This window comes from Camelina sativa, chromosome 18 (genome assembly GCF_000633955.1).
Source record: "Camelina sativa cultivar DH55 chromosome 18, Cs, whole genome shotgun sequence".
In the NCBI taxonomy this organism is placed as follows: domain Eukaryota; kingdom Viridiplantae; phylum Streptophyta; class Magnoliopsida; order Brassicales; family Brassicaceae; genus Camelina; species Camelina sativa.
The window spans coordinates 7,517,101-7,538,171 of NC_025702.1; the positions used below are offsets into that span (position 1 = coordinate 7,517,101).

At 39.9% G+C, this 21,071-nt stretch overlaps 3 protein-coding genes across 4 annotated transcripts; all 3 read right to left on the minus strand.

Annotated features, from left to right (window-relative positions):
* On the minus strand, nucleotides 12,363–13,253 carry LOC104760778 (40S ribosomal protein S27-2-like). The gene is made up of 4 exons (XM_010483740.1): nucleotides 13,180–13,253; nucleotides 12,987–13,088; nucleotides 12,857–12,885; nucleotides 12,363–12,580 (listed from the first exon to the last, which is right to left on the minus strand). Exons 1-4 carry the CDS (start codon nucleotides 13,180–13,182, stop codon nucleotides 12,457–12,459), a joined length of 258 nt encoding a protein of 85 aa, XP_010482042.1. The 5' UTR covers nucleotides 13,183–13,253; the 3' UTR covers nucleotides 12,363–12,456.
* On the minus strand, nucleotides 13,585–16,348 carry LOC104763211. Its single transcript, XM_019240570.1, has 3 exons — nucleotides 16,090–16,348; nucleotides 15,651–15,961; nucleotides 13,585–15,554 (listed from the first exon to the last, which is right to left on the minus strand). Exons 2-3 carry the CDS (start codon nucleotides 15,762–15,764, stop codon nucleotides 13,995–13,997), a joined length of 1,674 nt encoding a protein of 557 aa, XP_019096115.1. The 5' UTR covers nucleotides 15,765–15,961; nucleotides 16,090–16,348; the 3' UTR covers nucleotides 13,585–13,994.
* LOC104760779 (tRNA-dihydrouridine(20/20a) synthase) lies at nucleotides 17,278–20,454 on the minus strand. Of its 2 annotated transcripts, none has more exons than XM_010483741.2 (12): nucleotides 20,331–20,454; nucleotides 19,821–19,899; nucleotides 19,592–19,718; nucleotides 19,352–19,479; nucleotides 19,072–19,244; nucleotides 18,777–18,894; nucleotides 18,573–18,654; nucleotides 18,416–18,477; nucleotides 18,231–18,303; nucleotides 18,057–18,140; nucleotides 17,892–17,972; nucleotides 17,278–17,807 (listed from the first exon to the last, which is right to left on the minus strand). In XM_010483741.2, exons 2-12 carry the CDS (start codon nucleotides 19,856–19,858, stop codon nucleotides 17,604–17,606), a joined length of 1,170 nt encoding a protein of 389 aa, XP_010482043.1. In that variant the 5' UTR covers nucleotides 19,859–19,899; nucleotides 20,331–20,454; the 3' UTR covers nucleotides 17,278–17,603. The 2 variants fall into 2 exon arrangements, with proteins under 2 accessions (XP_010482043.1, XP_010482044.1); XM_010483742.2 differs by having other exon boundaries at nucleotides 20,186–20,454.

Below are 21,071 nucleotides of genomic sequence, written 5' to 3' on the forward strand. Positions count from 1 at the left end.
ATCAAATACATGGAGATATGAGTTTTCTCATCATCATTTTATGGAAAAATCAGTTGGAGGAGCTTCTAGAAGGTGCCGACAAATGAAACAAGAAATCAAGCTTCTTCAGATTACGTTGAATCAAGTTGCTCTTTTTTTAAAAAAAATTCTAAATCTACCTAAATTCAATAATCAAAATCTCACCAAATCCCAAAAATCAAATCTCAAAATTTTATAAATTCTAATCAAATCTCTTAAAAGTACACTCAAATCTCCCAAAATTCTGGAATACTAAATTCCCAGCAAATCTCCTAAAATCCTTAATTCAATACATCCCCCTAAGGTTTAAGGTGGATTTTGGGTTTACTAAAGCTAATGAACGGTGGGTGGTATTGATACTCCTGTAGGGTCGGTGATGAGGTTGATTAGTCACCTAAACAAGTGTCTTTCGTTCAATTCTCAACCAATCACATCTCGCCATTTTAACCTTAACCATACGTATCCATTTTTCCATGCCAACACATGGCATTACACCTCAACAACGCCCTCATCCTATTTTCTTGGCTAAGAATGAACCACTTGGTCTCTTATTGACCAATTAAAACTCTCCCAACTGATTCCAAGCCCAACTCTCACAAACCGTTAACTGTTTCTCGCCGAAATATCCCGTTTCGATCAGATTTATGTGCCATTACCCTAAAAATAATTCTTCCATGAAAACTTTGATTTTTCAAGATAAAATTCTCTATTCCCCTTTACAACTAACATCTGGTCAAGAGCCAAATGTATCTCATCTCCGTATTATTTGTTGTGTGGTTTATGTTCCTATTGCCCCACCGCAAAGAAAAAAAATGGGACCTCAATGGAGATTGGGTATATACGTTGGTTATGCATCACCGAGTATAATTCGATATCTTGAACCGCAAACTGGTGATATGTTTACAGCACGTTTTGCTGATTTCCATTTTAATGAAGATGAATTTCCAGCGTTAGGGGGAGGATTAAACAAGTTCCAAAAGATATTACATGGTCTACACCATCTTTGATATATCTTGACCCTCCTACAAATCAACGTGAGATGAAAGTTCAGAAAGTTGTACATTTACAAAATTTGGCAAATCAATTACCTGATGCGTTCATAGATACAAAAAAGGGTGACGAAGTCATATTCCCCCGCTGCAAATGCACCATCAAGAGTTGAAATTCCTAGAGAGGAATTCGATGGTGAAACGACCCGACCCATTTTTTTTATAAATAATAAATAAGTATAAAAAGTAAACTACAATTAGTGGTCCCATATCCACTAGCCACCTAATCACAATCACAACCAACAACGGAAATAACCAATACCAATATCCAATTAAATATCCAATAATAAACCAATAGTATAACATAAACAATATCCAATAACCAACCAACAGGGAACATAGAATGAGCAACCTAGCAATGTTTCTAATGACCCAACTTTAGCAACCTAGCAATGCCAGACAACAACCAGTCGAGTCCCTAGAACATCCTCCTCTTCATTGCCTTGATTCCACGATCACACTTTGCCTTTACCTGCACCACAAACACAAATTGAGATGCATGAGTATCTGATAAACACTCAGTGAGACAATCTTCCCATCTACCGGGCTATACACACAAGCAACAGTGATTCCAAAGTTCCAAACAATCAACAAACAAAACATACAAACCAGGAAAACAAAAATCATCTCGATGGAAGGGAGGTGTCGACCGACACCAGCCAAGTGTCGACCGAAACTGGCCTTGGTGTCGACCGACACCAGCCAAGTGTCGACCGAAACCGGCCTTGGTGTCGACCGACACTACCCCACAGTGTCGATCGATGCCATTTTGCTGGTGTCGACTGACACCAAGTGGTGTCGATCGACACTTCCTCTGCAACCGCGATCCGCACAAAGCCGAGAGTCGAATCTCGCTCCCAAAACTTCACCAAATTGTCCAATACTCAAAACCCAAGCCGGAAACATCCTTAGAAACCTATAGCAACCAATCCCCAGCAAGAAAACACACAAAACAACAACAAACAAGCAAGAACAACGAAATCAAAGGCTTAGATTAGCCATGGTCATGCACTCACCTCTTTGCAGGAAGTTTCTGAACCATAGCAACAAATCCAACCCTCCTAGCAAGCCTCTAACTCCTTCCTAGCCTTCGATCTCTCAAGAAACAGCAAGGAATCTCACCAAACTCTCTCAAAAGCTCAAGAACAATACTCTTCTCCCTTTCCTCTCAAAACAACAAAGCGGCGACAAAATAAACTTCTAAACCCCTTCTTGGGTCGACAAACACTTAAGTAACCCGGTTCAATGGTTTCCCAAAACCAAACCGAACTAAATCGATCAAAAACTCAATCTCGTCGAACCAGAAAAACCTTGGGGTCGACCGACACACACCCCCAAAATGCAGACTTTTGGTTTGCGGGCGTTACAATTCTCCTCCACCAACAAAGATTCGTCTTCGAATCTCGAACAACCATCAGTCAAGGACTCCCGTGCCACCGTCTCCACGGCCCGCACTCCTCCGACCGATGTACGAAAGGTTACCTCTAGGCGATAGACTCATGTTCCAGGCATTATTTGCTCTCGACTTTTGGACTTTCCTTTACTCACAAGTGTAAACCTTGAGTCTTTATTTGCTCCTCATCAGACTGAGGTCTGCATGCCATGATATTGGCTCCTCATCAAGCCTAAACCTGCATGCCATAATATATATAAGGAAATCCAATACTCGTATCTCGGGTTGCCACCCTACAGCACACCCCCGGATCGTCATCCGAAGTCGATATATCAACCACACTCCCAAGCCACAAAGTCTTAGAAAATGGCGGAACTAGGAGAACCGAAGTCCCCCAAGAGTAGTGAGCAAACAATTCTGAACACGTCTAAGTCCTATCCCTAACCAGGTTTCTTTCCCATGGCTCGCGTAAGATAACACAATGTCCTACCAACCACATATTCCCTCACTGGAATACCTAATGGCCACACAAGGGTCATCTCACTGCCCCACGGGCCGCCACAAAGGCCAAACAAATATCCTAAACAGGACCGCCACCAAGGCCACTCGTCCCGAACGACCGTCACAAAGACAATCTGTCCCGAAGGACCATCACAAAGACGATCTGTCCCGAAGGCTCGTTACAAAGACCATATGTCCCGAAGGACCATCACAAAGACCATCTGTCCCGAAGGACCGCCTAAACAGGCACTCTGGCTAAACAGCCCGCCAAAAAGGCCACACAATTGGCTAAACAGCCTGCCACAAAGGCCACACAATTGGCTAAACAGCCTGTCACAAAGGCCACACACGGCTAAACAACCCGCCACAAAGGCCACACAATGGCTAAACAGCCCGCCACAAGGCCACACAAGCCTCTCCAAGCCCTCCGCCACTAAAAATGGACAAATTATAACTCACATAAAAGTTTCCATTTTAGCACTTCCCACTTCAGGAAACTTTCCACTTATAGAAATTTCTATTTCAGGAAACCTTCCTTCAAACACCGCCTCACAGAAATTTTGTATCCCGAGCACCACCTCATCTTGTTACTTAGTCGCACAAACAACCACCCCTAAGCGACCAAGTAAACAAGAGAGATGGGCTGGAATACTCCATTCCCACTCTAACCACGGATTACAAATGGGATCAGGCTAGGCAAGCTCAAGTCGCGGCTTGCTTCTCATACCACTTCTTAAACCTTGCCTTTATCCTCGCCTCAGTCTCCCAAGTCTGCTCCTCAACACCATCACAGTCCCAAAGGACTCTCAACAAAGGAATCTTCTTCTTCCGAATCTCCTTGATCCTCCTCTCGAGAACTCTCACTGGTCTCGCCTCCAAAGTCATGTTAGGCTGAAGATCCTCAGGAATCTTAGCCAACAACTGATTATCCTCACGGAGACACTTCCGCAACATAGACACATGGAAAACCTTATGGAATGCTCGCATAACCTCAGCTAACTCCAGTCTATATGCCACTGGTCCAACTCGCTCAATCACTCTGAACGGACCCATATACCTTGGACTCAACTTAGTCTCAGTCAATGACCTGTTCGGACCCCACAACATGGCCATATTGAGGTACTCTATCTCCAACCTGAACTCAAGATCTCTCCTCCTCCTATCGGCATAACTCCTCTGCTGATCCTAAGCTTCCTTCATGTTCAGCTTGAGAACCTGAATCTTCTCCGAGGTCTCCTGAACAAAATCTGCCCCGTATATGCTCCTCTCCCCCACCTGAGTCCAGCATAACGTTGTACGACACGGCCTCCCATACAAAGCCTCATAGGGAGTCATGCCAATACTCGCCTAGTAATTGTTGTTGTAAGCAAACTCTACCAAGCTAAGGTGATCTGCCCAATGGCCACCCCAATCCAACACACACATCCTCAGCAAATCCTGCAACGTCTGGATCGTCCTCTCAGACTGTCCATCTGTCTGAGGATGATAAGCTGTACTCATATGCACCTTAGTGTCCATCTCTGCATGAAATGCCCTCCAGAACACCGAAGTGAACTTCGAAACCCTATTAGACACAATGCTCGTTGGCACCCCATGCAACCTGACTATCTCCTTCACATACTTCTTAGCCAAGACCGCTGCTCCATCATTCTTCTTAATGGCCAGAAAATGTGCCGACTTAGTCAACCAGTCCACAAAGACTTAATATGTAAACCCTAGAGCTACTCTCTCAAACAAGAGATCAATGTAGTACTTAGGGGTCGAATCCACAGAGACTCAAGATCAAACACAATGGATTATAGAGTTTTTGTAATTACGCTAAACAGATTAAGTTGTATTAAAAACAAAAGAAGACAATGCAAAATATTAAATCAAAGTGTTGTGAAATCAGGAAATCAAAAGCTTAAGCTTATGGAATTTCTCAGGTAATTATGAAGTATTAAATCAATAGATTAATTAGGGTTCATGCAATAAAAAACAGATCTAGAACTCTAAACTTTTTGGTAAAATAACTCAGTTCTCACTGCAATTACTATCTAAATTTAAAACCAGAAAATCCAAATCTCTTTGTAAAATTCTAAGTTAAAAATCAGCTTTAAAAACAGGTTTAGATAAGTTCACAAAATCACTAATTCAAATCTCTTTGTAAAAAGTAATTTTGTTCATCAATAGTTTTAATCAGAAAAACAATTATATTCTCATATCAATTAATTTCCCTAAGATAATAATTCTAGGTGATCAATCAAAAATTATTGTGAAGAACAATCAAGGATGAAGATCATAAAGGTTAAGAACCCTAAAAATCACAGATCAAATAAATCATAAAAACCCTGTGAAAAACCCTAAACCTAACAAGCAAATTACTCAGACATATTTAATGAAGAACAAAACATCTATTCTGAATAATAAGCAATAGATATTAAAAAGTAAGAAGGGAGTTCAAGAATTCTTCTCTACAAAGCAGTTTAGATCTCTTTCTCTCCCAAAAGCTTTCAATATCTCTCTCTCAAAAAGCTGCTAGAAAATAACTTGCTATAATAAAACTTAAGGGTTTTCTAAAACCCAAAGACACTATATATATGTCCTAAAACACGTCAGGGACTTGTCTTGCAATTTAGAAAAACTTTGGGTAAAATTGTAACACTTCCAATTTCTTCTTTCTCTCGTGGGATATACATGGGTGTCGACAGATGCTCCTTCGGTGTCGGTCGATGCTCCTACTCTGATCCGACTCCAAATTCTTTTCCTTCTGTAAAATGCTCCAAAGTCATCCAAATTGCTCCACTTTGCTCCATCTGTGCCAAATTCCTAAATAACATGTAAAGACTCAAAAACAACCTAGAAACAAATGAAAAGACTCAAAAAGCACACTTATATCATGGTTAAAAACCATAAAAACCCTGATATATCAAGACCCAAATAGCATCACACGTCCTGGACACTGGCAAACCAACCACGAAGTCCATAGTAATCATATCCCACTTCCACTCTGGAATGGGAAGACTCTTCAGGAATCCACCTCGTACCTGATGCTCAGCCTTCGCTAGCTGACACACATCATACCTCGCAACCCAACTAGCCACGTCCTTCTTCATCCCGACCCAGTGATAGTACCTCTTGAGATCACGGTACATCTTAGTCGTTCCTGGATGAATAGAGAACATGCTCGCATGAGCCTCTCTCAAGTTCTCCTGCCTCAACTCCTCATCCTTAGGCACACAAATCCGCCCATGAACCAAAATAGTACCATTAGCCAAAACCTGATACTCTGAATCAACATCCTTTGAGGCATTCACCAGCCCCAAATCCTTCTCCTGAGCCAACCGCACTCCGCTCAACAAATCTGCTCTATCAGCTGCAACTAAACCCAACGGCTCCTGAGAAACCGCACACAGGCTCAACGCACTGATCTCTCCTACCAGAGACTCCATATCCTGCTCCTGAGCCGAAGCCGCCCGCTTCCGACTCAAGGCATCTGCAACCAAGTTTGCCTTACAAGGGTGATAGGCTATCTCCAAATCATAATCCGCCACCAGCTCCATCTACTGCCTCTGCCACAAATTCAGCTCGGGCTGAGTGAATATATACTTTAGGCTCTTATGAGTGCCACAAATTCAGCTCGGGCTGAGTGAATATATACTTTAGGCTCTTATGATCTGTAAACACCTGTACCTTTGCACCATAAAGATAAGATTTCCAAATCTTCAGGGCAAAAACTACAGCATCCATCTCCAAATCATGAGTAGGATAGTTGTCCTCATGCTTCCGCAACTGCCGCGAAGCATAGGCAATCACCTTCCCATGCTGCATCAACACACACCCCAACCCAACTCTGGATGCATCTGTATAAACCATATAGGGTTCTCTCTGATCAGGCAACGCCAATACTGGAGCGGTAGTCAACATATCCTTCAGGCTTGCAAAGCCCTCCTCGCACTCATGTGACCAAACAAAAGGAACATCCTTCCCTGTCAACTTAGTCATAGGACGTGCTCTACTCGCAAACAGCTGCACAAACCTCCTGTAGTAATCGGCCAACCCCAGAAAACTCTTGATCTGCGTGGCATTATGCGGTCTATGTCATTCCATGATAGTCTGAATCTTCTCCGGATCTACAGAGACCCCATGAGCAGACACAATGTGACCCAGAAAACCCATTTCACGCTGCCAGAAACTACACTTGCTCAACTTAGCAAACAAGTTCTGCTCACGCAGCTTCTCAAGAACTGCTCTCAAATTCACTGCATGCTCCTCAGGACTTTTAGAATAAACCAAGATGTCGTCGATGAAAATGATGATAGACACGTCCAGAAACTCCTGAAACACGCTGTTCATCAATCTCATATGCGTTGCTGGTGCGTTAGTCAACCCAAACGGCATCACCACAAACTCAAAATGCCCATACATCGTCCTTAAAGCAGTCTTCCTCACATCTGCCTCATCTATCGGGATCTGATGATAACCCGACGCCAGATCTATCTTGGAGAACCAAGTAGCACCTCTCAACTAATCAAACAACTTATCGATCCTCGGAAGAGGGTACTTGTTCTTCACAGTGACCCGGTTGAGACCTATGTAATCAATACACAAGCGGAAATTCCCATCCTTCTTCTTAAAGAATAACATCGGCGCTCCCCATGGTGATACACTAGGAAGGATAAATCCCTTGTTCAACAAATCCTCTAGCTGCTTCTTCAGCTCTGCCATCTCTGTTGGAGCAATCCTGTAAGGAGCATTGGATAACAGTGTTGTCCCCAGTTCCAGTTCAATCGTAAAAGAATCAGACCGAGAAGGTGGTAATCCATGCAATGACTGGAACACATCCTCAAACTCCTCCACAACCTGAATACCACTAACCGTAGACTTCCCCACTGACTCTGGCATAGATATAGTAACCAAATAAGCCTCATGGCCCTTCTCGATCATCTTCCCAGCCTGAATGGCCGAGATCACGAGACTCCCCGAATTCGGTCTAATCCCCTGAAAAAAAAAACTTCCCTCCTGAGCGCTCAAACTCCACTCTACCTCGATGACAATCCAGATGAACCATATACCGATGCAACCAGTCCATCCCCAAGATAACGTCATACAGCTCCACTGGGCTGATAAGCAAATCCGCAGGCCAAGACTCTCCCGCGATCTGAATATCGATACTCCTCGCTCAACCTATGACTCTCAAAAACTTGCCCCCAGCAACCCTGACCACTCTCGCACGTTCTCCGGGATCTCTCATAATACTCGCACTCTCTGCACACTCCAGGGTAATGAAGCTATGAGTAGCTCCAGAATCAAACATAACATGGGACTTAAACCCTCCCACCAACAGGTCCCTACACAAACCTCATGTGTTGAGAACCTAAAACTTTATCACAGGACAACATAAAATCTGATCTTACTAAGACTTCACAAAGACAAAGTACCAGAAATTATACATGTGATCGCCCCGACTTTGGTTCCTCCAGTCTCTGCAGTCGTGTAAACCCGTGGCAAATCATCACGTAGGACCCTCAAAAACCTCCTGATATGAGCCTTCTCAGACTCCATATCCCGACCCCCATACCTCAGAAGTCGACTGAACTCCAAGTCAAGCTCCCGCACTGACTGAGTCCCCTGAGCTAGCTGAAGGAACTGCACCTCCAACCTATCTAATGCCTTTCAAGGGAAATACTTGCGGTTGAACTCCAAGACGAAGTACGTCCAAGACATCTCCCTCTGCACTCTCCTAGCAGCCACAACACTCCACCACAACTGAACATCACCAGTCAGATGATGGACCCCAATGTCCACCCAAAAGTCCTCAGGACATCTCAGAGTATGGAATTTAGGTTCCACACTCGTCCTCCACACATCAGCAACAGTAGGATCAGTACCTCCCGAAAATCGCTCGGTACCAATATGGCTCATCTCTCTCAGCATGCTAACATAACGAGAATGAACCCCTACATCTGCAGCCACTGGCTGCTGCACCTCTGCCGCCACTAGTGGCACAACTGGTGCCTGAGCCGGTACCACTACCGGTAACCGCGCTAACAACTGTGTCAGCAAACCCGCAAGGTCGACACCCGGGAATCCACCCACTGGGACTCCCACACCTGGGGCCCTAACATCACCGGCTACTAGAGCATCAACACCGCCCCCTCCGGCCACACTCATGGAATCCCCTTGGTCACCCTGCGACTCGCCGACACCCTCTGTTGTCACACTCTAGTCCGTAGTCTCACTAACCGCTGGGGCATTGCCCCTACCACGAACATGTCCGCGTCCACGACCACGTCCGCGTCCACGACCACGACCACGACCAGCAACAGCATCCTCTCTAACCATCTGCACTACCATGAACAGAAGGCTAAGCATACAATTATCACAACACAGAAACATACAATCATCGTGGAATCACACTGTAGGCTCGAAGAGGATGTTCTAGGAATCCATGCCACACACAATTGACTAACTCACATAATTAATCAAGACATGCAATCCCAAACATCACAACAGAAACCTAGTGAACCCAAACCTAGAACCGTAAGGGCTATGATACCAAACTGAAACGACCCGACCCGTTTTTTTTTTAAATAATAAATAATACTAATAAATAAGTATAAAAAATAAAAGTGGTCTCATACCCACTAGCCACCTAATCTCAATTACAACCAAAAGCGGAAATAACCAATACCAATATCCAATTATATATCCAATAATAAACCAATAGTATAACATAAACAATATCCAATAACCAACCAACAGGGACCATAGAACGAGCAACCTAGCAATGCTTCTAATGACCCAACTCTAGCAACCTAGCAATGCCAGACAACAAACAGTCGAGTCCCTAAAACATCCTCCTCTTCATTGCCTTGATTCCACGATCACACTTTGCCTTTACCTGCACCACAAACACAAATTGAGATGCATGAGTATTTGATAAACACTCAGTAAGGCATTCCTCCCATCTACCAGGCTATACACACAAGCAACAGTGATTCCAAAGTTCCAAACAATCAACAAACAAAACATACTAACCAGGAAAACAAACATCATCTCGCTGGAAAGGAGGTGTCGACCGACACCAGCCAAGTGTCGACCGAAACTGGCCTTGGTGTCGACCGAAAATACCCCACAGTGTCGATCGATGCCGTTTTGCTGGTGTCGACCTACACCAAGTGGTGTCGATCAACACTTCCTCTGCAACCGCGATCCGCATGAAGCCGAGAGTCGAATCTCGCTCCCAAAACTTCACCAAATCATCAAATACTCAAACCTGTAGCAACCAATACCCAGCAAGAAAACACACAAAACAACAACAAACAAGCAAAAACAAGGAAATCAAAGGCTTAGATTAGTCATAGTCATGCACTCACCTTTTTGTAGGAAGTTTCTGAACCACAGCAACAAATCCAACCCTCCTAGCAAGCCTCTAACTCCTTCCTAGCCTTGGATCTCTCAAGAAACAGCAAGGAAACTAAAACAGGGGAGGCCAACCGGCTCTAAAAATAAAAATCCCCGAAAGAAAAAGAAAATGGGAGATGAAAATGAAAAGGTTCAAGAAAAATCAAATAAAGAGAAAAGTCCTTGGGACGATACAGAAAAATATGAGATTTCTATCAACTATACCCAAGATATAATTTTATGGGATAGAGATGAAATCAATGATGATAATGGAATATTCTCTTTTTCTGTATCTAAAGAGTTCGATCATGAAAAAGATGATCCATATCCAAGGTCAGTATCAGAATGCCAGCATAGGCCTGATTGGGAGAAATGGAAAAATGCTATGCAAATTGAGTTGCTCTCCCTCAATAAAAGAAATGTTTTTGGACCTCTTGTCACTACATCTAAAGAAGTAAAGCATGTTGGATGCAAGTGGGTTTTCGTGCGAAAAAGAAATGAGAAAGATGAAATCACAGGATATAAAACCCGACTTGTTGCACAAGGTTTTTCTCAAAGACTTGGAGTTGATTATGAGGAAACATACTCTCCAGTCATGGATGCAATTACATCCAGGTACTTAACGAGCCTAACAGCTTCTAATAATTTAGAAATGTACCTTATGGATGTTGTGACTGCATATTTATATGGATCATTAGATAATGATATATATATGAAAATCCCAGAAGGATTTAAGATTCCTGAGGCATTAGGCTCAAAGTCTAATAAAATTTGTACGATCAAATTACGGCGATCACTTTACGAATTAAAAAAATCCGGTCGCATGTGGTATAATCGCTTAAGCGAATACCTAGTGAGGAAAGGGTATGTTAATAATGAAATATGCCCTTGCGTTTTTATAAAGAAATCTCCATCGGGATTTGTGATCATTGTTGTATATGTGATGATCTAAATATAATTGGAACTCGAAAGGAGATTGATGATGAAAGAACTCATATGAAAGAAGAGTTTGAAATGAAAGATCTTGGAAAGACAAAATTTTGTCTCGGGCTCCAAATAGAGCATCTCCAAGATGGAATATTTGTGCATAAATCAAATTATACGAAAAGAATCCTCAAGCGCCTTTATATGGATAAAGTGAATCCTTTGAGTACTCCAATGATCAATAGATCTCTGAATGTTTATAGTGATCCATTCAGACCTTGTGAAGATAATGAAGAAATACTTGGTCCCGAAGTACCTTATATGAGTGCTATCGGTGGACTTATGTATCTTGCAAATTGCAAACGATCGGATATTGCATTCGCTTGAGCTTTAAGCAATTTTCCTGATGAAGAAGAAGTGGCTGTCAAAGTGGTGCATGCTTTCGATCTAAACATACCTTTAAACAAAGAAGAATAAAACTTTACAAAATTTTATGAAAATATCAATTACACATGAATTAGTCTCTATTGATTTTTCACTAAACCATTTATTACATTCTAAAATTCAAACTTTGTTTTTTACAATATGAATTAATTAGCCTTTTTTATAAGTAGTATTATTTTAATTTTTTTAAAAAAAAATGCTTTATGTTAAAAACTGGATAATGATTATCCATTTATGTATACACTTATCCATTAGTGATACATATCTATTAGTAGTAGTTATTCCTTCATCTTTTACTTCCTCTTCAAGTAATGACCGTGTATATATATATGTTAGTTTTGCTCATTATAACAACAACACAACAACAAAACAACACAACAACAAAAGACAATAAAGATACTTCACTTTCTCGTTTACTCTCTTTACTATTTTATATTATAAGAGTAGTTTTTCAACACTTTATACGTATAAACATGAAAGAAGGATAATGCGACCAATTAATTAAAAGAAAGGATAAAAACAAATATATCAGAAAAAGAAGAAAAGTTGACTAGAGCCTAGAGTTACTGAACAGAGAAAAACTCAGCAAATACAAAAGAATCTTACGAAAATGATTACAAGATCATAGATTATCGAATGGACCTCCCAAAAAATAAAGATTTAGGAAAGGAAATAAAGGAATAATAACGTAGTAATTAATGGCTCTGGATTTTGATTAACATAGATGTTCTTTAATTTCTCCTAAGATGTTTCTTTCTTCAAGCATCCCTGTGTGAGCTTTGCTTTACCACCAGTGGGCTGGCACAGAACTGTGTTACATTTTGCACACACTACAACTGTTTGAGAATGGCTGAACATAGTGGTTCTGCAAATTATTAACCCATAAAGCAATGTATCAATAAGTGTAATCTATATAAGATAAAACAGTATTAACTATTTTTTTTTCTGTTAAAGACAGTATTAACTATCTTTAGTTAACTAAAGCCCACCAAATCACTCAACATGATATCAAGGTTGACAACTTAATTCACATTACTAAGACCAATCTATAGTTTCAATCAAACAACATTTCAAATCTGTACCAAACAACGTTTTCAGGCTCTCTAGAAGAATCATTTACGAGAAAAATTAGACAACTCACATGTTGAAACATCCCGGACACTTCACGTCCTGGAAACACAAAGAAAGCAGAATCACTTCAGTACTCTTATTTGCATCGTGTTCACTTGTGTTACAGATTCTGGAAGAAAAGGCGACAAAATAAACAGTACCATGAAGAAAGAGTTTGGAGACTGCACGAGACGTTTGAGTTTGTGCTTTCTTTTCTCGATCTCAGCAGGAGGATTGAGCAGGTCGATGTCATTTTGGAGCACCTAATCCATAGATATCCAAAACAAAATCAGAAACTTCAGAGAGTGAAAAAAATCACAAACAAGGAGAAGAACAAAGCTGAGAAAACTTCACCATGAGTGCTTTACGGTAAGGAGACGAAGACGACTTTGTGAAAACCCTAGAAGCAAAACAGAGAATACAGACAAATATCTTTCCTAGGTTACTTGAGCGGAGGTATATATATGTCTGTCTATGACAAAATGTAACACTTATAGATAGGCCCAGCCCATTACACATGTAAAGGAGTAGACGTTCCTTGTTCCGGTAAGATAATATATGCATTGTAACATCTATTGTAACAGCAGCTATTATGGTTACAATGCAGATTAGTTTTTAGGTTCTCAACTTGGCATCAAACTCCAAAGCACGCGGGTGGCACGAAAGTAACCCCTTCGCGAGTCGCGAGTGTTCTTGATGGGAAACTATATGTGGCATCAACTGTTTCCCTCTCTTCCCTTTTATGTGTTAAATTGTTGGTTCAATGAACACGCATGTTTAGAAACTTATTTTCTTCTGCTACAATAGTTTATAATTACAAGTCTACAAGGTTATTTGTATGACTAATAATAATCCACCAGAGTTCAATCATCACCTAGTATCATCAAACCTTACAACTTCTTTCAACACTACCCTCTAGACTCCAACAGAGCAAAAACCTCAGAATGTATTTATCAGGAAAATGCGGGCATTTACTTTCTCCGTTATATCAAACTTGCTTCTGATATTTCATCATTCAAGTGTAGATGCATCTCATTCGTCTCATAGTGATCCATCTCCACAGACGAAAGGGTATCTGTTGGTGGTCCTTTGAGTTCTTCTTCATCTTCCACTGCGACTAAGTTATCATCATAAGCTTCGTTCTTGCAATCTACATCAGTCTTGGAATCTTATGTGAAGAGTGCCTCAAAGAAACCTCTGCTATCTGAGTCTTGACTCTCTGAAATAAATCTCACATCCAGGACTGGAGTTAGGAAATCGACTGAAGAAGTAGTCGGTTGAAGACCGAAAACACTCTTCAAGACATCATCCATTCCAGGCTCTCCTCTGCATTTTGCAGTAGTTACATTTGGATTCTTGAGCTCGTGAATCAAGGAATCGGAATCCCTGGGCTTATCACTGAGGTTTGTGCTTGATGTAAACATCTCTTCATCTAAAGCATTGTCCCTGATGCTAACCACTGTCTCAGCTTCCTCATCCCCTCCAAAACTATCATCATATACCAATTCCTGAGCACCATCTTTGATACATGGAGTAATTTCAGGCTCTTCCTGTGAAGAAGTTGGGCTCCCCAAGGTAGAGTGCGTGTTTCCCAACTCGGCTGCAACTTGGCTTTTGTCTGGATGGCCATTCGTCTGAGGTTTCTCTTCGATCTCCTCCTCATCATCTTCATTTAAAAATTCTGGAGCTGTAACTACGAGGGCTTTGCTGTATTTTCCATCCGTGATCGAATGTGAAGACAACAATCCAGCAAGTGCAGATGCTAAAGCATCATTTACAGACAACGAACGTTTTGGTTTCTCTTCAAAAGAAGGACCAACCTCCTCATTACTGATCTCAGGTTCAGTAAAAACCATCTCATTTCCTGAGTTTGAGTTTGAGCTATTCTCACTCTCCAGTTCTTCCAGCCTGTTCTTTGGTAGTACAACCGCATCATCTTCAACAGAGGATTCAGGGACAACTATTGTCGTACAAGAAACCAATTTTGGATAATCAGTGCTTTTAGTCAATCCATCCAACTCATCGGTATCAGGAATTTTATCTGTATCACTGCCCAGAGCATCTAGATTGGGTATTCTCGTTTGACAAACCAACTCAGATTCAAAAGAGTTCTTTCCTAGCTGTTCGAGTTTCTTCTCTACGAGCTGGAGCCTTGCATCAATACTGTTGATAGGTTTCAACATCTGATCTTCAAATCTTGTCAAGATAGTTTCTATTCTGCTTACCTTGTTAACAAGATCATACAGGATAGTCTCCATATTACTGCAAGAAATAGCAGGTCTGATTTCTTCTCGAGATACTCGCTTTGAAAGAGTATCAACTAATACTGGAGGTGGGCTCACTCCCATTTGATCACCTTTACTGAAATTTGTCTCCTGGTGAATTTCATTCACGATCTTATCTGAGTCATTTGAGTATCCTAAAGATCCTGGGTTAGTAGTGCTGTAGGACTTGTCAGAAGAAACTTGTGTATCCCGTTCTTTGCTAACATTTTTTCCTCGAGAGAGCTGCAAAATAGCGGGCATAAACATAGCCATCAACGAACTACTGGATGAATTCCCTGCTCCACTTGCTTCTTCTTGCTCTGACTCACTTGGATCAACAGGATCAGCAAACACATACACTTCATCAACAAGTGCACATCTTTTATCCTGGCGAGAGAGAAGACGGACTGTAATCGAAGTGCAAGGTTCCGCATCATTGATCTCCGCAGTAGCTTCATACAAATCCTGAAAATATCATATTACCACCCCCATTAACATCAACCATTACTAAAAGAACAAGAAAATGACAAATATATCTCTGAATGGGGTAAAGCCAGTTACCTGTTTTCCTGATTGTAACATTGGAAGCAGACCTTTTGCATCATCATCACCAGCTATCACTTGAACCCAATCATCTTCGGTCGTTCGTCCATTACCATTTACCTTGATGTCCATCGAACTCTTATTAGAATCATCAGAGTCAGTAAGAGGGATCTGAAGAAGTTGTTCATCTCTCACTGCAACACCACATCGAACTGTACACAAGTATTCCTTAGAGCCATGACGCCGCTTTTTCGTGTAATACACTTCGTATACTCGTGCACTACTTCTGATATAAACTTGCCTTAATTCATGCTCTTTTGCAAATGTTACTGCAACCAAAACCCCACACACACATTTCACATCGATTTCAGAGTATACCATATAACGATCTACTTCAAACTCACGGATCGGAGTTGTTTATTCTGAATCACGGAGAATAACGGATTAGGGAACGTACTTGTAATTTCACAAGGCTCGCCGTTGGGAACCGGAGGGAGTAGAAGTAGCGGGGACTTGGCGACATGATCGACGGCGGTTCCGTCGTCAGATTCGGGGTTTGCGGTGAAGGAGGACTCAAAGGAGATGGAGTCTGTGAGAGAACCGACGGAGAGATTCCAGTTTGTGGTAGGATTGAACTCGTCGGCGTCGTTGCTCGCATCCCATGGCCTCTTCCTCACTTTGATTCGAGGAGATTTAGGGTTTATTCTTTATTGTATTGAGGGAAGATTTATAAATGAAAACTCTTTTATTTTTTTTATTTTTACAGTAATGTTGACTTTTAATATTTTAGTTAGACTCCATTATTAGATTTCAAGTAACAAAACAATTTGCTGGGTTATTGGTTTGAGATTTGAATAAAATTATAAAGATTTTAATTTTTTTTATAATTTATTGTTATTATATAAAGATTTTGTTAAACTATGTTAAAATTTAGTATTATTAGTTTGTGATTTGTAAAAAGTCATTTAAAATCTTAATAAATTTGGGTTATTGGATTCAAACTTTTATAAAGTCATTAAAAGTTTTGTATTATTCAATTAAAACAAAAAAATCTAGATTGTTAATGATTTCAATTATTATGTTATTGGTTCATGATTAGACACTTTTTTTACAAAATAAAGTCAGGAAAAATATTAAAAAATATAGGGAGTGTTTGGAATATTTTACAAGATTTTTGAAAACTAATCAACAAAAATTTTTAGCAATCTTTAACAATATTTTACTTATTCACTTTTAATGATTTTGTTGATTTAATGATTTTGTTGAACTCTTCAAAAATCTTCATAAACTATACTAATTAGTAAGAAATTTAATTAAAAAAATTGTTGATGGATTAAGTCTGTCAAGTGTCCATAAAAAAAACCATTCACATCCCAAAATCTACCATATGAGTCAACTAAACATGTCCATGAAAAACAACTCAAGATCATAAGATTTGGCATATACTTCGTGGACTAAACCAGGTAACGATCATCGGCAAGTCGTCACATAGGTGGGTACAAGTTTTGTTTTGTTTCATTGCGGATAAAAACATTATAAGTTAGATATTAAACTGCAGAAAACTATTACCCTCTCTCTCTCTCCAACAAAAACAGGGTACATGGTATTAACATTACCAAAGTATAGCGATGATAAAGCATTGTAATGAGTTCTGTCTGAGAAATGTGTTGCAGACTAAGCTTTTTCCGAGTGTCTTGTATATAAGAATGGAGAATGTTCTCCTCAGTGTGAAAAATACAGAAAGAATCAACCGAAAAAGTATCCTTGCAAAAAGACATTGAACACTACTTTGGATCCGAACATATATCTTTTGTTTTTTTGTTTTGCTTTCTCTACGTTTTTTCCTTTTCCTTCTTTAAAATCAAGTGGTCAGAACAATATCACATCTTTATAGCTCCACAAAGTAGAATCTTGATCCTCGATGTTTCAGCTAGTACCTAGTTCCCGTTACGGCTACGAAATATAGATTTGTCATTCCTCCTCCTCATCAAGAATCACAGGTCTCGTTGGTAGCATTTCCAATGCTTCGGATGATTCTTTTGCATAAGGAGGAGGCAACAAACGTCGTACATCCGCAAAGAGATCTTCACGCCCAGTCGCTTCTTTGACAGCAGATGAATCGAGCACAAAGTCGGGTATTGCTGGTAACACTTCGTCCAAGAATGATTTTAAGGTCTGTACAACATAAGAGGTGTGCTGACACGGTGACAAGAGTTTGATAGCAAGTGAAAAAATTAGAGTATCAGTGGATTTACTAACGGTGCAATGCAGGAGAGCAGCATCAGTTCTACGTTTCCACTGGCCATTTCCAGACTCCGAGTGGAATAGATTGATCAATGGCTGCAGCAAGGTTTTGCTCTTGTTAATTACGCTCGTTGTCATTGGGAAATAACTTAATAAATCAAGACTTAGAAAGACCATTACCCTCACTATATCTCGAAGATTTGGTCGGCCTTTTCCATATTTCCCGAGGACCGACTCTCCATAGACTTGATATTTTTCAAGAACCTAAAAGTCAATTAGAGACAGCAAAACAAACCAGATGTTAGTTAAAAATTGTTGAAGAATCTATTTCAGAAAGTAAATATTTTTCAAAACCTGTCGCCTTGTAATTCCACTGCTTGGAGATCCATAAATTACGGTATCGACGTGTCCCAAAGTGTGCCAGGGACTGCACAGCCAGCATAGATTTCCATAAATCAGCCAAAATATTTTAAAAAGAGCAAAACTCTCATATGATGTTTAACAATAATTAAAATTTACAGCAAAAGGCTTTCACATACTTGTAGTATACAGCACGCCCAAGCATAACGCCATGAGCTCCAGACCTTAATGCGGCATCAGCCTACAGTTCAATGAAAGAAGTGTAGATTTAGCCTTTTGAACGCAAGGTACAACTTCAGGATTAACAAAAAAAAAAATCAGCTTTAGAAAACTCACCTCAACCACAGAGTTTATGCCTCCATTAATTGTGAACTTCAAGTCCGGGAAATCACGCAAAAGGGCAAAGAAAAACTCGTATCTGCATTGGAAAGAGCAGAAGTGCAGATGAAAATGTAAGAGATGTATGGAAACAAGCAGTATTAAAGCAATATATCTTCCAAGAAGAAGACCATAAGAGAATGGAAGCCATTCTGCACATACTTTAAGGGTGGAATTCGACGGTTATCTGATGGGCTAAGTCCAGACAGCAACGCCTTCCGCGAATGTATGATGAAATGCTTAGTAGGAGATAATGAAGAAACTATATGAATGAAATCACCTGAGGAACAATAGAGAATTGAAAAGGTACGTGAAGCCTATCAGATACGCAAGAAATGAACTCAGCAAAAGTTGCTATTTGCAGTTGATTAAAAATAAACGTCTGGGCATGTGTGGGAACATCAGTCTCCACTTAATACACATATAACTTGAAAGATAGGCAGAAGGAAAAACTTACAAAGCTCATTATACGAATCATGATCATCAACACCTATTCGACATTTAACAGTGACAGCTGCCTTGGTATTGGCAGCAATGACAGACATAGCCTCGCCAACAAACTTCGGGTTAAGCATATGACGAGCACCAAAACAACCTCGTCCACTTACTTTTGGGCTTGGACATCCACAGCTACAGAATGAACCAGCATGTTAGTAGACGAAACCATAATGGGATGGAAGTGGCACAGTTGTTATAACAAACTTAATGGAAAGGAAACTTGAAAGAGATGCTCATACTTGAAATTAATTTCATCATAGCCGTATGCATTAGCAAGCCGTGTTGCTTTTGCCAAATTTTCCAAGTTTCTTCCACCAATTTGAAGAACAATGGGATGCTGGTCCGGAGAATAAGCCAAAAAGCTGTCCTGAGCATAACAAGAGTAAACATAAACACATAAATCAATGCGTCATCATCAACACAAGAAGTATCTACAGAGTTGAGAAAGAAGAGAAAGAAACCCTTAACCATTTGATTACCAGGTTTTCTTCTTGATAGACAATGGTTTCAGCTGCTAACATTTCTGTGTAGAGCCATGCGTGTTTTGTTATAAGCCGTGCAAGGGTTCTGTAATGATTGTCTGTCCATCCCATCATCGGGGCTATACTGAAATATGAATTTTTATGAAAGGAGATGAAGCTTAAGGTCATTCACTGTCGATGAACATAATTATTAAAAAGGAGTAAAGCAGAAACACTAAGCACACACCTGAATAGAGGCGGACGATAAGCTTCTGAAACTGTCATGGCTTCGTATCACCAGATATGTCAGGTCTAGATAAAAAAAACTAGACAGAGAATGTAGAATCTCAGGTTCATTCTTATGGATTGATTCAAATCAAAATTGAATCAGAACATTACATTATTCAAGATAACGTTTCAAAAGGGTTTATCTAACTCAAACTATCACAAAGGACATAATCTAAACCCAAAAGATACAAAACACTGCTCTAACAAGCAAAACATTAATTTCAGACCTAAAAAAAAGCTAATTTTGAATCTAATTTTTTGAATTCCATTGATAAGAGCGAAACCACAAGAATAAGTATAACGAATTGAGAAAAGATCTTGTACCATGAGAGAAACCACAGAACCGATCATGAATTAAGCATAAATTTAGCACAATGTCTTTTTGTGTCGGCTGTTTCGAGCGGCGATGTAAAGGAGACGAAACGAGATGAAGAGGACTAGCTTCTAAAGCATCGAAAAGAAGACTTACGATGGTAGAGACGAAGAATACGGCGGTAGTGGAGGAGGAGAACGGCGAGACGAGCACGCAAGAGACAGAGAGGATGAAACTGGGATTTAAGTTCTTTGTGGTCGCCATTGGTCTTTTGTGGGTGTGTATGGTCCATTGGATTAAACATTTTAGAAGATTTTTTTTGTTATTATTATTATTATTCTTAAATAATTAAAACCACATTTAATTTAAGGGAAAATGTCATGAAAATCAATTTTGGTGTGAGTTCTGTCACAAAAATCCACTTTCCACTTATGGTATACTTTCCCAAGTTTTTTGTTTATGTGTCCACTTTCCTTTTACATTTTTGCCCTTACTAACAATTTACCTTTCTTTCTCTCCTTCTTTTCTCTCTTTTTCTCTTCTTTTTTGTTGTTAACACTTTAACAAAGTAAAATATATTTATTTGTTATCATAAAACAAATTTTCTATTTATTTATATAAAATATGTTATGATTATATATTTTCTACATTTTAAGATACATATTGCTATATTTTTTATGAATTTTTAGATTATACAGTATCCATCAGTCGTTGAACATTTGTTCAATTATAAGTGGATAATCAATTGCAGTATTGTTAATAGATAGTTACTTGTGTTTATTCATACAAAATATACATACATAAATTTGGTTAGATCTTTATCCATAGCATATTATCCATAACACAACATAGACCAAATAAGTACAAAACCCTTTAATTCTAAATTTTAAATCCTAG